Source organism: Botryllus schlosseri, chromosome 6, assembly GCF_051294905.1.
Source record: "Botryllus schlosseri isolate E-star chromosome 6, Bs_hap1, whole genome shotgun sequence".
In the NCBI taxonomy this organism is placed as follows: domain Eukaryota; kingdom Metazoa; phylum Chordata; class Ascidiacea; order Stolidobranchia; family Styelidae; genus Botryllus; species Botryllus schlosseri.
Window position 1 is genome coordinate 26694105 of NC_137241.1, and position 15530 is coordinate 26709634.

Consider the following 15530-nt stretch of genomic DNA (forward strand, 5'->3'; position numbering starts at 1 on the left):
AGAACCCTGAAAGATTTGCAAAGAATATCTTGACAGAAGATATTCCTAAGCACATTTTTTTCACTACAAGATGGAGCTGATGCGCGTAGCAATGCAAAAAATGCGCATGCGGGTAAACTTCTTTCATTAAAACTTGTACGCTATGTCGCGATCCGCTCATGACTGCTGCGCCGTCGTAGGTTTGCGCAATAAGTTTCGACTCAACTGAATAGGGCTGTAATGTTTTTTTTAATACGTAAGAAATTCCGACAGCAGTTCGATCGTCAACAGCCACAAAGCTGTGGAATCGTTCGAATGGCATACCAAATTTTGTGAACCGAAAAATCACGACTAGTTGTGACAAACACGTAATGTCAGTTGTTTCGTCAGACTGAATAGATAGAAATTCAGCGTCAACAATCTCGGTAAACAAATGCTGTAGATCAGGGGTGGGCAAACTTTTGAGCTCGCGGGCCGCATTCAACGTCTGAATCCATTCGCGGGCCGCACTATATAAAATTGAGATTATAAACCCAAACGCAATATTGGTGTTTGATTATATAGTGAGGGCATATATATGCGTATTTAAAACAATCCGAACATCGCTTTGATGATATCGTACACGCGTCAGAAACAGTGGCGAGATTTCATAGGATGGTCGACCCCAATACCCAATTTGTCAAAACTACAGAGATGAAAGTCGGGTGTCCCGATTCTTAGAACGGTATTTAAATTTAAATCTGTAATCAGCGATCTGTTCATAGGTTTACTAATTCCACTTTTGGATCAGTTCCAGGACACACATTGCTGACAGCATCATAACCATGTTAGCTTCAAACACGCTTCTTCTGGGTGTAAATAAAATATAAATACCCTAATTCTACGCATACATAGAAAGAATCTACCTAAGACACGCGCGAATCGTTTTTATAAGCACATCACTGAAATAATTAAAAATGGAGTGGCCAACCTGAAATCACACTAGTGATCCAAATTATGTCAATCCCGTTTAGGATTTCTGTGATGTTTAGCAGTTGAGACTTTTCAAACTGCGTGGGCCTTGCGATCGGGCTGTCACGCCAGAAATTCCACATAGAAAATAATATAGGAAGTATTTACCCTAGAATAGTGGTTCTCAAACTTTTTAGACACGCCCCCCTCATGATCGTAAAGAGTCCCCGCCCCCCCTTATCGTCGTATCACAAAACGCAACAAGGATGCTAGCAGACCTAACTGATATTTAGATGGCATGGAAGGTTAAGACTCTGGATGAGAGATTTTTAAATATGAAATTCAGACTAAATATGGAGCAATAAGTACGAATAAGATATAGTTCGCGCGAAGCGCGAAAAATGTTTTCAGTTGAGCTCAGCTTCGCGCCCCCTTCAGATGCTTTCACGCCCCCAGTCTGAGAACCACTGCCTTGGAATTATCATGGTGAAATATACTAAGAAAAAGTCTAATCAGGTCCCACCATTAATTCAATTTTTAGTACACGCATTTTATCAATATTTGTAATAAGTTTCTTCAGACTCTCGCGGGCCGCACAGAACGGTGTAGAGGGCCGCATGCGGCCCGCGGGCCGTAGTTTGCCCACCCCTGCTGTAGATGGATGTGATATATCGAATCAAGCACATCATTTTGAATAGTCTTTGAGGTACCCTTAGCTACTGTCGCGGTGTCGAGATGTTCGCGCAAAATGCTATCCATGGAAGCCGTGTATTTAATTAGATCCAAAAATACCCCCCTATTGAGAGAGCATTCCTTCTCATCGTGGCCTCGAAGGGGCAATTCATGAACTCCAATAAATATAATGGCATCAATCACCCGAGAGAGAACATGCCTATATTCTTATCTACAAGCTCATTGTGCTTGCAGACTGATACGCGATAATTTTCATTGAGCTGCGACATTACATTAACTCTGCCAAACAATTTATATTTAACTGCACTAGCCATGTGCACTTGGGATTTTTGGTGCGCTTTCACACGCTCTGACAAATGCTTCAGATCGCGATAACCAATTTTGTTCCAACAAGAGCCACTGCTTCCGGTACCGGCACTGTCGAATAAAAGACAGTAAAAGCAAAACAAGGCGTTTTTATCCTCGCTATAAGTAAGCCATTCATTTTTATCGAAATGCGCTGAAGAAAAGGCACGAGTGCGTTTTCCTCCGGCGTACGATTGGATCAATGGGCAATTTCTAGGCTGATACGGACCTAGTCGCTTTACCTCTAATTTTTGCTCTAAAGGCAGCTGGCTAAACGGCGTACGGAGCAAAGATTCAATACGATTCATGTTCGCACTTGACCTGACTACTTATCTGCAGAAATGGAAATGACTATAAATCGAGAGATTGCGTATGCCTAACTGGAAAGGTCAACAAGTTCGGACACATACGCAATTGTTATCTCATAGATTGGACAAGGAAATGTCATATTGAATCCAAAACATCATTCTGAAGAACTACGGATAGCAGCCTCGGAAATTCGGTCCCGGTACAGCTTGGGAGATTTTGGCCTTGAGGCTGGAGACTGTCACACGACACATACGGCTTACGGTCTATAGTGTCTATATGTCTGCTGCAAAATCGCCTTCGGAAAATATATTACCGAATAAATACGTGGATGAAAGCCGAAAGCTTGGTACACTGTTACATGAAATCATCGAGAAGTAGCCTCATGGCCGTTTTCGGTATGGTACACTGTCAAAATTAATACGAACAAATCAACGCCGAATTTTGCGTAAAATTTACTGAGGAATAGGCTGATCAAGCGATCAGCTGTTAGCCGCCATCGAAAACGTAACAGCTATCGCGCTTGACAGGGGTTGTAATTGTGAGCAAATGGCCCGAAGGCCACCATTCCACGGTGAAATTGACATTGGAGAATATAAAATAAAACTAAATATTTGAATGCAAACCGAGGATGTTAGTAAACTGTTTCATGATATCATCATCTCATCACCTATCTCAGTATGGAACACAGATACACCGGCTTTTGCGTGAAATCCGCAATGCATTAGGTAGGCTAAGTGTCAGATCAGCGCACATCTCTACCATACTCGAACTTGATAACGAAATTGCTGCCCTAATCATTGAGTGCCAACCTTGAGACTTGGCACAGCGTTCGATACTAAAATCAAGACATACCATGTAAAAGCTCATGACGGATCTAGCTAAGGAGCATCGTTAAAATCAATGGAGACCAATACCGGCTTTGCGTGAAATATGTTTGCGATACATGACGGATCAGCACACACTCGACTTTGGAAACGGAATTACTACCCTAAACTTTGAGTAGAAACCCTGAAACTTAGGGCAGTGTTAAATACCACCATCACGACATGACATACCAAGTTTCAAGAATTATCATGGTGTGAAACACCATCAAAATCGACCTGTACCAGCAAAGATCGACTCAACGCATATCACGGTATCCGAGTTCAGATATAGATACGATTGTTACATCACACCTTAGGGGCGACCAGGCATATTTGCCCCGGTTGCTCGGCCATTTTACGAATAGGAGAGAGTAAATCACCGTTTCTTAATTGTGCGCGGCTTTGAGAGAATAGATAGTGAAAGCTTGTTATGAGCGCTACCGGGACAAGCCCCGGCTAGGCATTCACAAAGCGAAAACACAGAAGAGAATTCGATTTTCGCAGAGACTTCGCTATGTATGGGCATTTGCAAGCGAAAGCACAAGAAGAACGCGGGTTTCGCTGTGATCTCGGTATATATTGAGCGCTGTGCGTCTATAAATGGTTAAATTGTTATTGAACAGAATTTTAGGTGGGGCAATGCCTCAGTTGCCCTATAGGACGAGCCGCCACTGGCATCGTCCCTGATTGTCGCATTCAAATAATAGAACCGCTGATTTGATCGTTTGATCACTTGAACGCTTACGTGAAAGCTGGTAATCGTAGTAACGGATTACCACTTCGATTTTTACTCCAGGTTGCCGTCTAAGGTGCACAACTTTAAAAAAACTGAAATCCGAAAAGGGATATGTACAATAATATAGAGATTATATATTGTTTCATAGATAGATCACACGACAGTTGGAAAGTGTAAATTTATTTCGTAATCTGTTTTCGCATCATCTCAGCTATATGACAAAATCTGAAGTGGGTAGTTCATATCTTTGTAGGGAGGAGGTAGAAGTTTGTAATTTACAATTGAAAAATGTTCGCCTTCCTACCTGGTCACCATGGAGACACAAAGCTGAGTCGATTTTTGCCAGATGACACCGCAATATGGGTTAAGCATACGTTTCACATAAAATGCTATATGAGCGGAATAGTAAACACGTAACATGAAGGTGTCGACTAACCAATTATATCCCAAGATATTTCAGTCACTTTACTACAAACAATTGCAGCGGAATTTTGAATGCTGAGTCTTCTATATTCGACGATAGTTTTCCTTTCATTTCTCTCATTCGAGTAGGCCTACTTCTCTATGCTGTCGGAAGAGTGAATGCCCCTCACAACCCAGAAGCAGTCTTCAAATGCAAAAAGTCTGCTCCAAGATCGGGGATGTGAACTCGGGAAGAGTGTCGTCCAAGCATTACTTGTAATATCATATTTTTCGAATAACTTCGCGTCACCTTCTTGCCCCTCTGCGACGTAAATCATACTTCTATATTCCACGGCGCAAACCTTCGCACTTTCCTTATTCATAGGAGCAATTTTGAGTAAATTGAAAAATACTGGTTGTATCCAGCACATTCTGAAGGTAATTTGAAATACTTTCACGTGGATATTCTCTCAAGACAGCAATTCAATTCAATTTATTGCTAAAAATTTCATCATACCATGAAAGATAGGAAGGAGTCGAAACGACTTGGGGTATAGTTTTCGAATAAGACACCCACCTGGCTTAGAGGCGATGTAAAAAAGGAGGCATGTACTGTACACTGACTGAAAAGTAAAAGAAGATAATACAAAAATACAGGTGACAAAAAAGGTGGCATGTTTCGGAAGGCGAGATCGATATGTTAGGTCGTGGTCCGGTAAACTAGGGCTAACTGGTAGCAAATAGTAGCAAATATCGAGCATGTAAATATGCCACATTATAACCATCCGATACCGAAGTTGAGTTTTCACACTAGTCCAGGGGTTCTAAAACTTTTCTTTAGTGCGGACCCATAAATATTTTTCTGAGCCTTCGCGGACCCCCTATAGCAGAAAATTTATCAGAAATAATTCCATGAAGCATGGTATATCTATTGATATTGTTACGGTCGTCGATTCGAGTAAACAATTATTCAAGACTATTCAATATTCAAGTAACGGTATACCACAGCTCATGATATTTGACTAAGTACTGGTATCTCATTGGAAGCTGCAAAATCAGCCTGCTCTGCATTCAACCAAGGTGGACTACTATGGTCAACTGGTCATTTACACCAGGCCAATTTTCTTCATTTTTATTTCGTAACCCCTGAAAAAAGACTATCGCTACTCAAATGATATTGAAATCGCTCAAACGTATACGTATACCATAGCCTGCCATACGAAAAGAGTAACTGCTCGTGAGGAGTACAAATGTTTCCTTGAGGCACATAATTTTACTCTACGTTCGCATTTGTACCGCGATGCTCAGATTGCTAAGATGTGACTATTGGACGTATCAGTATCAAAGGTTTCGGTCATCAAGCGGCGCTGTTTTATGTCAAGTCTCTGTCGCGGACTATCCTGTGGCAAGGCACTTCGCAGATACACATGTTGGCCAAAACCTCGAGTATATCGGTGAGTCATGGGTGAAAATGGTTGACGCGTTAATGACGATGCCTAATTTCGAATCGTTTTTTGAGGGGGCAGGGGTATCAATATGAAAATCTAAAAATCTATAGAAACTAAATCGTGCGAACATAAGGAAGTGAAATATCACGCTGGATTTGCCCACAAACATTTTACTTTATTTTAATTTACAAACCAATTCTGGGACTCCTCATAAGTGGGCAGTTTTGGGTTGCGGCTGCTACAGCCTTGATTACCGGTCGCACACATCACAATAATATTCATCATAACAATTCCAAAGCGTTGCTGACACTTTTGGCTCACAGACTCAATTTTCAATATACTGCAAAAATATGCTCCCGCAAGAAGCACGTTCGAGATAAGGACTAAATCTGTCAGAGATTAGAGCTCTTATTCGCGGATTCAAATACCTGCTGATTACCATCGAGAAGAGTACTTCTTGTCGTGAGGATCATCTATCTCGTAATCGATGATTGAATAATCAACAACTTTGCCGTACATCCAGGAATTATTTCCTCGGCTTTTTAGCCAATTTCCTCGGATTTTGAGTGACCTTTCGCGGACCCCCAAGAGGTCCGGGTGGACCCAGATTAAGAACCTCAGCTTTAGTCACTGTATTAAAAACACGAGAAGGCAAAACGTGCACACTCAGTTGGACCAAATGGATGAAAAATGAATTATACACAGAGGCAAAAACGACAATGAGAAACCGTCGTATGGCAGTTACATGGATAATATAATACATATATACACAAAGAACATATAATTCAATTGAATTCCGAGGTGGTTCAGCTGTACTACTTCTGACGGAAAAGGTCCCCGGCTTCCAGATAAACCAGAATGATGATTGATAGTTATTAAAAAGAAATTACAAAATCCGCATCTCCAGTTGAATATCTTGTCTTCTTCATAAGAACTATATGTTTAGACCTATTATGTGTGAGGCTTGATGATGAAGCATTCCATTAAAAAACTAAGGTAAGGATTTGTAGAGACAACCTGTGATTAACCGCACTGCACATAGCTTCTTGTAATGAAATGAGTGAGTTCCGTAATAAACTCTTCCTGAAATTGCCAATAATGAGTTTTATCAAATGAGAACACTAACTAAAGTAGAGTGCAGGTGTCAGAATAATGTACATTGTGTAGATTCTTCCGGTGATCGTGGGTCCTTGAAAAAGATTCAGTCGATCGCAACCTAAAGGAAGTGGGTCACTCTGGTGTAACCTAGCGCAAATACTACAGGCATAACAACTATATGATTTTCATTAATTGGATGGTAGGTGATTTGGTGCTGTAAAGCTATTACTTTGTCGACTCAGCTGGTTCTTGGGACAAAGTGATTGGGACATAAGTATTTTCTGTCTTTTTCCCGCATTGCAGTCTAGGATCAGGAGGATACACGTTCCCATCAATGTCAAATGCGTAAACGTAAACTGTCCATTCGCTCTTTTCGGCTGGCTTTTCGGTCAGCGAGAGTACATATGTCTCGCCCAGCGGCTTGGAACAAAAATATTTTTCTCCCGACGAGTCTTGCATTGTGATCGAGAAATATCCATTTGTACTGATGAGTCTTTCCCTACAGTAAACGCGCGTAATATATCATTTGATTTAGGGAAATAAGTTACGAGAGGATAAAATATGCCTTAATCAAATAGGAAGAAAAAAGATTGACAAGACCCAAAAATAGATAAATAATGATAAAAATATATGTAACAGCTGTCCCAGCAGTGTGCCAATTCCGTCATGCGCGAAAGCATAAATAGGCCGTGCTCGAAACCACAACCGTGACGGCACAGGCAGTCTGCGAGGCACGTGTTCTCAGAGCTCGCATATTCAGGTCCGCGCGCTTGCGCTTCAGTCGTAATATAGACAATTGGCTCCATTTCGCTTCATTTATTCTTTCTATTTCTTATTGAACCGCAGTATCATTTGAACCTGGTAAATCTACAAGTTTCTGACCACTAATTACTACTATTTGGCTGTTCTGTGTTATTAAAGAAAGCTCCTTGGATCTGCGTATGTGATCAGGATTGCAAGTGAACTCAGAGCGGTCATTAGTCAGTCGGCTTGTGCGTACAACAGGAACTGTAGCCGTAGCGTCGACTCCAATCAAGCACTATACCAGCGTGTCTTGCAACAAGTCGTTGCATCGACCGCTACAATATATGACGAGATCGGTTGCCTGGCCATACAATAGGTGTACTGTTAATGGTGCATTTATGATCCAAACGGCATATGTCTCACATTCAGATGACTGAAACAAACCAGTCGCAACACATCACCGGCTTTGGTGATCGGTCCAACCATCATTTTCCCAATGTTTTCACACAGGACATCGCAACATACCGCAAATGCATATTAATGTATATCGTTGTATGCATGTACTTTTCAACATATCACGCTTGAACTGAAATTCAGAGTGCTATTGTCAGGACCGTAACTGCCGCACCCCAAAACCCCAATTGGGGGGGGGGGGGGGGGCGAGCTCGAAGGGGGCCCAAAATTATTTCGTGAATTAGCATAAATTATAGAGGATTTCAAGGTGCCACATATCATGATTTCTTGGTACTCTTCCCCCAAGAAAAGAACACGCAAGATTTTTAGGAATGGTCATATCGGCGTTGGCCAATACCGCGACACGACGCACCAAGACATATAACGATTTAGGACATAATATTACATGCGACTCCAAGAAGTGTGCCAGAACGATCGGCAGCGTAAAAACCTTGGCCGAAAAGGACTGCCCTTACGCTGACCGAAAACTTCGTTATATATACAAAATACATATAGCTTTAATTGTCCATAGCCTAGGCGCCTAAATGTCTGGCGCCGAATGTTCCTGTCTTGGCAATCTGAACCTCAGAAGACGAATTCCATCCCGCGGGGAAAAATCATACGCCAGTGAAGAAAAACCAATTTGAAATCGTGAGTCCGCCCGCCGAATATGTTTAATTATTATTTACGGGCCCTACAGTTTCCAAGACACCTCATTCAGCTCTACCGGTAAATCTGATAAAGTGAGCAGAGAGGACAAGAAATTGATGGCAATATATATGCAATTCCCGATCTTATTGATGGATTTTATCATTAATTATCGAAAATTTTAGCGCTTGGCGCTGGCGCACTAGACAGTACGGCTGATTTCGTGGCAAAAGCGATCAACAAGACGAATGGGGGGGGGGGGGGGGTCCGTCGGTTACCGGGGTCGGTTTATCACCCTATGGGAGCCTAACACCCGAAGATACGCCGAAGATACGCCCGAAGATGTTTAATTAATATTGAGGGGTCCTACCTTTTTAAATACATCTCACTCAGCTCTACCGGTAAATCTGAATACGTCAGCAGATAGGGGATAAAAATTGCAAATATGCAATCCCCGATGATACTGATCGATTCACTCATGAATTCTTGAAATTTTTCACGCTTCGCGCGTCTAGGCGAGAATGGGAGGCCCTCTAAACGGACACCCAATATTGTTGACAAGTAGCCCCAAAGAGCGGGTAGACAAGGGGGGCTAACGAAGTGCTGTTACGGCCCTGGCTATTGTAGCAAATACTTACCCGCATTGCTACAGCTCTATTTGAAGTGAAAATCAATGTTGACATATCTGCTGGGAAGACATGATGATGATGTTTATATCGTTGGATGATACGATAGATTTTTGTATGATAGAATAGACATAAATAGCGTAAGCATCAGGGTTGCATTTAAAACAAAAATCAATTTAAAACAAACATATTTAAAACAAGGCCCTTGTTTAAAACAGATTTTCTATTGTTTTTTAAGCCATGACGTCACGAACATTCAATTGTGATGTCATAGAGGATTGGCATTGACAATTGAAAATTAGGATAAATATGGCTCCTTTGACGAAATATCTGTACTATATGTTGAATTGACTATTTTGAGGGTTACAACCGTCCCATATCGATATTCGTCGGCTATGTCGAGTGGTAATTGTCCGTAGGCTCATACAGCAAGTATTTACGCAATTATGGCATAATTTTACAACTTAAAAAAACAACTTTTTTTTTTAAAGGCCGTTGTTTAAACTTTAAAGCACTGTTTTAAACATGTTTAAAGCAAAGTGTTTTAAAACACCGTTTGTTTTAAATGCAACACTATATTAAGCATGAAATAAGTCTATATAGCATACTTACTTGATATTCTCGTTGGGGTCGTTGCTACCGGTTTGCAATGCGATCTTACTTGTCTCGTTTTCACACGTAACGAATACCGATGGATTTTGTTTTGGTTGAAAATGCCAAGCTCCCTCTTTCACACGAAATTGTCCAATCCACTGCGCCTAAATGATAAATGGCTCATGCGTGTTCACTACGGCTCTATTCCATGCAAGCAGATCCGGTACATGTATTCTGTGGCCTAGCATGATTGAGAACACAACGATATCGATGTACTTTATTATTATTATTAGTGAAAAAGAGAGTGACGCCAGGTGCGTCACCGACTAGAAGGTGTGGGTGGTATACCAAATTAGGGGCAATTACTTCTACAAAAGTACTTTCGAGCATTTACAGCTCGGAGGCGAGCAACTATTGAGGCAATATGTGGACAACTACAGATTTCCAAATATATAGCCTACCAAACGACAGAACAAACTCTGCGAGCCTTCGACATGAGATAATATTTTCGGGACAATCAGTAACTTTTCAAGTGTTACAACGATTTCGAATTCGCGCGCTCTGCCGAATAAAAAGGCTCTCTGAAAGTCATATCGACGGCAGCACAGTAAAAAGATTCCCACTCTTTTAGGTACTGCGCAGTGTTCGCATATAGGCCGGAGTCGTTATACATTCAATCTTTTTATAAGTGCGCTTTTCCGCAGCAATGGCCTGAACGAAGCCGAAATAGTATGCGTTCGTAGGTGTTCCAGATCGCTCTACACACAGGGGTCTCAAACACGCGGTCCGCACCGAAAGCAAGTATATACAACAAATTCAAATATTTAAAGATGGGATATGTTTCGTGCCTGGTGAAAATCGCTGCATCATATTTTCACAATGTATGTGTAATATTATTCTGCAGGTCCCGTCAAATAAAGCCTATATACTTGCCTACCTGGAAAGACATTTAAATACGCCTATTTTGATGCTGCGGACCGCCACGTCATGAAAAACTAAGGAATTGGGCCGCGAGTAAACTCGAGTTTGAGAGCCCTGCTCTACACAGTCTACAGCAACGGTTCTCAACCGGAGGTCCGCGGACCCCTGAAGGTCCGCGAAGTTTTTTCAGGGGTCCGCAAGACCTCGAAATTTGAAAAATGGTGGAAACATTTTTTTTTAAAAATTTGGAAAACACGAGGCAGTTTCACTTCTATTCGAAGTATTTGCAACCATTCGCATTCTTCTGTGACAGAGGTTCTCAAACTAGGATGGGGTCAACGCATCTGAAGGAGGGCGCAAAGCCGCAGTCAACGGAAAAAAATTTTCGCGCGATTCGCATCCCATTAGTGGTTATTGCTAGGTGTATAACTTCGAATTTCATATTTGACAATTCTTTCTTCGACAGCCATAACCTTCCATGCCATCAAATTATCCGTTAGGATTGTTAGCGTGCTGATTGCTTTATCGCTCAAAAAAGGTCGATATTTGCACAAGATAGATAACGGTTAGTCGATAATCGAGATAAATTTGATCTAAAACTTGGGGATCCGCGGAGGTCCGTGACAGTCCCAAGGGGATCCGCGGGGACAAAAAGGTCGAGAACCACTGGTATACATGCAGCATTGCCGTACTTTGCTTTCACCTCAGTGTTAATTGCGACCGGTAATGCCTGCAGGGAAATTTTTCTCTCTGCCCTGGCAGTTTCACGAATTAATTTGTCCGCCAACTCGTTACCACTGATATCAGCGTGTCACGGTACCCAAGATATCGATGTACTCACTTGTGCCGATTCGTGATAGTCGACGTCCAAAACAACCGGCTCGCCGTGTGCGGGAATCTTGCTCGTCCATTTTCTACCGGTTAGATTTTCTGTGACGATGAGAATGTCCTTCTTTATATCACCACCCACTCTGAAAAGGTTAATCCTTAGAAAGCATCGACGACCAGTTCGGGCGCAAGATGGCTGTGGGGTGTTGAGCTACTCCGAAAATTTGCGCGAGTTCAAAATCATCCAAGTGCTAGTGAAATAGCTTATTTTAGATATGTTCGTGGTCGGGTGCACTAGAGGTTGCATTTAAAGCAAATGGTGTTTTAAAACACTTTGTTTAAACATGTTTTAAAAAGTCGTTTGAAAAATGCATCAAAGAAACAAAATTCTGTTTTCCTTCAAACGTATAATTATGTCATAATTGTGTAAATACTTTCAAAAAACATGTACTATGAGCCTACGGACGATTTACACCCAACTTAGTCGACGTATACGATATATGCAGTGGCTGGAACCCCCATAAATCGTCGTTGGTTCAACAGTTACAGCATGTAGATATAGATCATTGATATGGAATTGGTGTTCTGATGATGATGACCGCCGACCGTAAGAATGCTGCATAACGATGTATAGCAGACCTGGGCAAAGTGCGGCCCGCGGGCCAAATGCGGCCCGCGAAGCTATTCTGTGCGGCCCGCGAAAGGTTGCTTGGAATTCAAAACATGAAACTTGCTTTTTGAATGACTAAAACTATAGGCTGTATCAAATGAAAAGGAAATTCATTTACTTTGAAGCCTGATCATTAATATGCCACGATTACGCTGACTACGACCTGGCATGCGGCTTTGTTGCGGAGGGATGAGGAGCACCCCTATTATTTCCATACTGCCTGCGTGTGGGGAAATGCCACTGGACCTACGACACAGGTATTTATGTATGAAATTCAGATCCAAGGTGAATGCTGATTTGCAGCACCCGTGGCGAGAGCAGCTTCTCCAGTTATCGTGGGATGAACAATGGACGAAAAGAAAGCAATTCGTTTGCTTCAATCAAATTACGCATCGGTCGAATTGCGACGAAAATGGATATGGTCTGTTGCAGTTGAGTAAAATATCCCATTCACCTTGGACGTTGCGTTGAGCACGTATAGATTTAACTTTGACGAGTCTGCAGTTTAAACAATGTTCCTCTTTGTTACCGCTAATCAATGAACATATCTGTGGACGATTCCCGGGATACTTGCAGATTTTCACTGACGGATCAAAAACTACGACGGGCACTGCGGCGGCGTTCTATGTATCGCGAACTATCAACGGCGCAACCACTATCATAAAGGAATCGAGTTCCTTCACTGCAGAATTGGTGGTCGACTGATATCCCACTTTTTGCAAGATATTTTACATCTACTTCTACAAGGAATAGGTGATTATTTCCGCGGAACTCGCGCGTGAAAATGGAAATATTTCCGATTGTACAAATTTGCTTACTCTTTCTGGTTGCTTGGATCTAATGTCCACTCCGCTGGAGTATCTGATAAAACAAGCTTTCCCGATACTTCAGCAATAAATTTCTGCTCGCTGGGCACCTGGAAGATGTGGCCGCCTTGCATTCCAGCATTCACATAGAAAATTCTAAATAAAGAATATATATATATTCGTGAAAAATTATATCACTGTGCAGCACGCACAATCAGTGATGAATTGATGATGCTCTATCTCACTGTGTTTCAATGAAGACAAGGCTAGACCTGTATAGGCAAAATGTAAACAGCACACTGTATTGGCTACAGTTTACATGCAGTGAACATTCATACTTACGAGTTTTCTCCGTTATCCGGCTCCATGGTGAGATTGTCAGACCCGTCGTATGTTATGTACAAGCCGTCGTTCTTATCCGACCGGAAACGCCAGCGCGGTTCTGGGCACTGGCAGTTTCTTTCCCATACAAAGAAGTTGGTCTTGTCCGGAATGCCAATGCCAACCGAAATGGCCGACCCTTTAGAGAGTCCGTCATTCAGCCAGAACTCTGTGGGGTCGCTGTCTTTCTTCCAAACTTGAACGAAAACATCGTTACTGTCCTTCTTTTTTGTAGGTACGCTTTTTGGTTGGCGACTTTTTACGTCTTCTACCACGACCTCTCCTGCACAACACACGCATATATTACCCATTCTAAATACTTGATTATTCCAATTCGAACACCGATAAGCCCACTTGTCTAGTGTCTTAGCTAAAGATCAACGACTGATACAATAAACTGTAAGTTGGAACAGATAGGAATATATCGCTAGTGTAACCATTCTATCTCCTTTGCCGCTTCATGCTTATTATATAATGCAGCAAGCCAACATCGTGTCGATTGAGCTGCTTGGCGCAGACATTTTTATTTCCGCCACGACTGAAACTAGTATGCGTGATCTTGGCTAGGCAGAACTTGAGTTTTCAGTCGCGATCGTGATCGTGTTGGGTTGCCATGGTTGAACTACTGCAAATCTTAATTATGAATCAGACCGTTATGTGAGCGCTGATAAAGATTTATTGATTTCCAAATTTCTGCAAAAGCTGTCAGCACGGTATCGCTATAATTATCGCTATAATAAAATAATGATTGCGCATGCGCATTGAAAGTGAAGTGAAATATATTTTAACTTCTTGTTCAATTGTTCAGGTCAGTCCTATTCCACACGTGATTTGCTAACACATTTTGAGCATGATAGTTCATTACGACAAAGGCAAGCCGCGGTCAAAATCAGTACTAGAAGCGAATATCGTACGGCTTGCACTGCCCATACCCCAAAATCGATACATTAATCGAGCATTAATCAAACTATAAACAAGGAATAAATCGTATTTAATGTAGGGTTACCATATTTCTGCAACCCAAATTCCCACTAGTGGATTTCAAAATTAGTTATGACGTCACACTAGCAAAGCTTTGTTCATAGACCAGAGGTGGTCACGATCCGGTTCAGGAGTATGTGGCTGTGTGTTGTGTAACCGGGACCGAAAGAACATGTTTTCGCCCCTTCCCGCCCAAATAAAGAATGATTTAGAGCCCACATTATAGGGTAATCGATGTAACTTCTGGGGGGGGGTTGCTTCAGGGTGGTAATGACTCGCGATTTTTGTGTGACACGACTTGACTCGAGTCATTTTCTTGAAATGGGAAAATGACTCGACTCGACTCGAGTCAATATTTGGATTGACTCGACTTGTACTCGAGTCATTACGCATGACTCGACCCAAGTCATTGACTTATTTTATATGACTTGAAGATGAAGAAATTTGCGAATCGTAATGGCTAGATCAACGGATCTTACGAATTCTGACGACATCGCTATTTGTCACCACTGCTTTCGTTGCACTTGTCTGATATCAGATATGCCGCCGTAAAAACAACAGACAATGGTACATAGTAGCAATGCATTGTACAAAATCATCCAGTGATGAAGAGGTAATAGATCCTTAATCAAAGTACTCAAGACTTTTCGATTATACAAGCAAACAATAGAAGCAAAGTTCAATTAGAGCCAATGAAATGATTCAGCAGGTCAAGTACTTGGAAGAGACTGATAAGCTCATGTGTAGATTTGAAGGCGATGATTCTTTGCATTTTTGGACGACTAAAAAAATGAGTATCCAATGCTCTTCAATGTGGTTCAAAAATGCTTGTCAATTCCTGCATATAGTGCACCAGGGGAACGTGTATTCAGTAGATGTGGATTTATTCCAAGACCATACCACTTTAACATATCTGAGGATCTCCTTTCCACTTTTGTATTTTTGAAGTGTAACTCATTGATTTGATCTGTTGTCTGTGAAAACACACAATACCCTCCGTCCATTTGACGTTTTGTTTGGTATGTGCTTTGTTCACGTGAGTAATAATGAGTGA

General features: G+C 41.7%; 2 protein-coding genes and 1 long non-coding RNA gene across 3 annotated transcripts in view; 1 reads left to right on the forward strand and 2 right to left on the reverse strand.

Moving 5' to 3' along the window:
• LOC145440486 (uncharacterized) overlaps positions 1-15530 on the forward strand; it is a 243284-nt gene that overhangs the window by 162672 nt on the left and 65082 nt on the right. The gene's annotated exons all lie outside the window — the stretch shown is intronic.
• Positions 1-15530, reverse strand: part of LOC145440510 (uncharacterized) — an 87861-nt gene that overhangs the window by 49738 nt on the left and 22593 nt on the right. The window lies entirely within an intron of this gene.
• Positions 6344-13960, reverse strand: LOC145440494 (uncharacterized). Its single transcript, XM_080318114.1, has 5 exons — positions 13457-13960; positions 13127-13270; positions 11652-11781; positions 9908-10053; positions 6344-7323 (listed from the first exon to the last, which is right to left on the reverse strand). The coding sequence occupies exons 1-5, from the start codon at positions 13804-13806 to the stop codon at positions 7050-7052; spliced, it is 1044 nt and encodes a 347-aa protein (XP_080174240.1). The 5' UTR covers positions 13807-13960; the 3' UTR covers positions 6344-7049.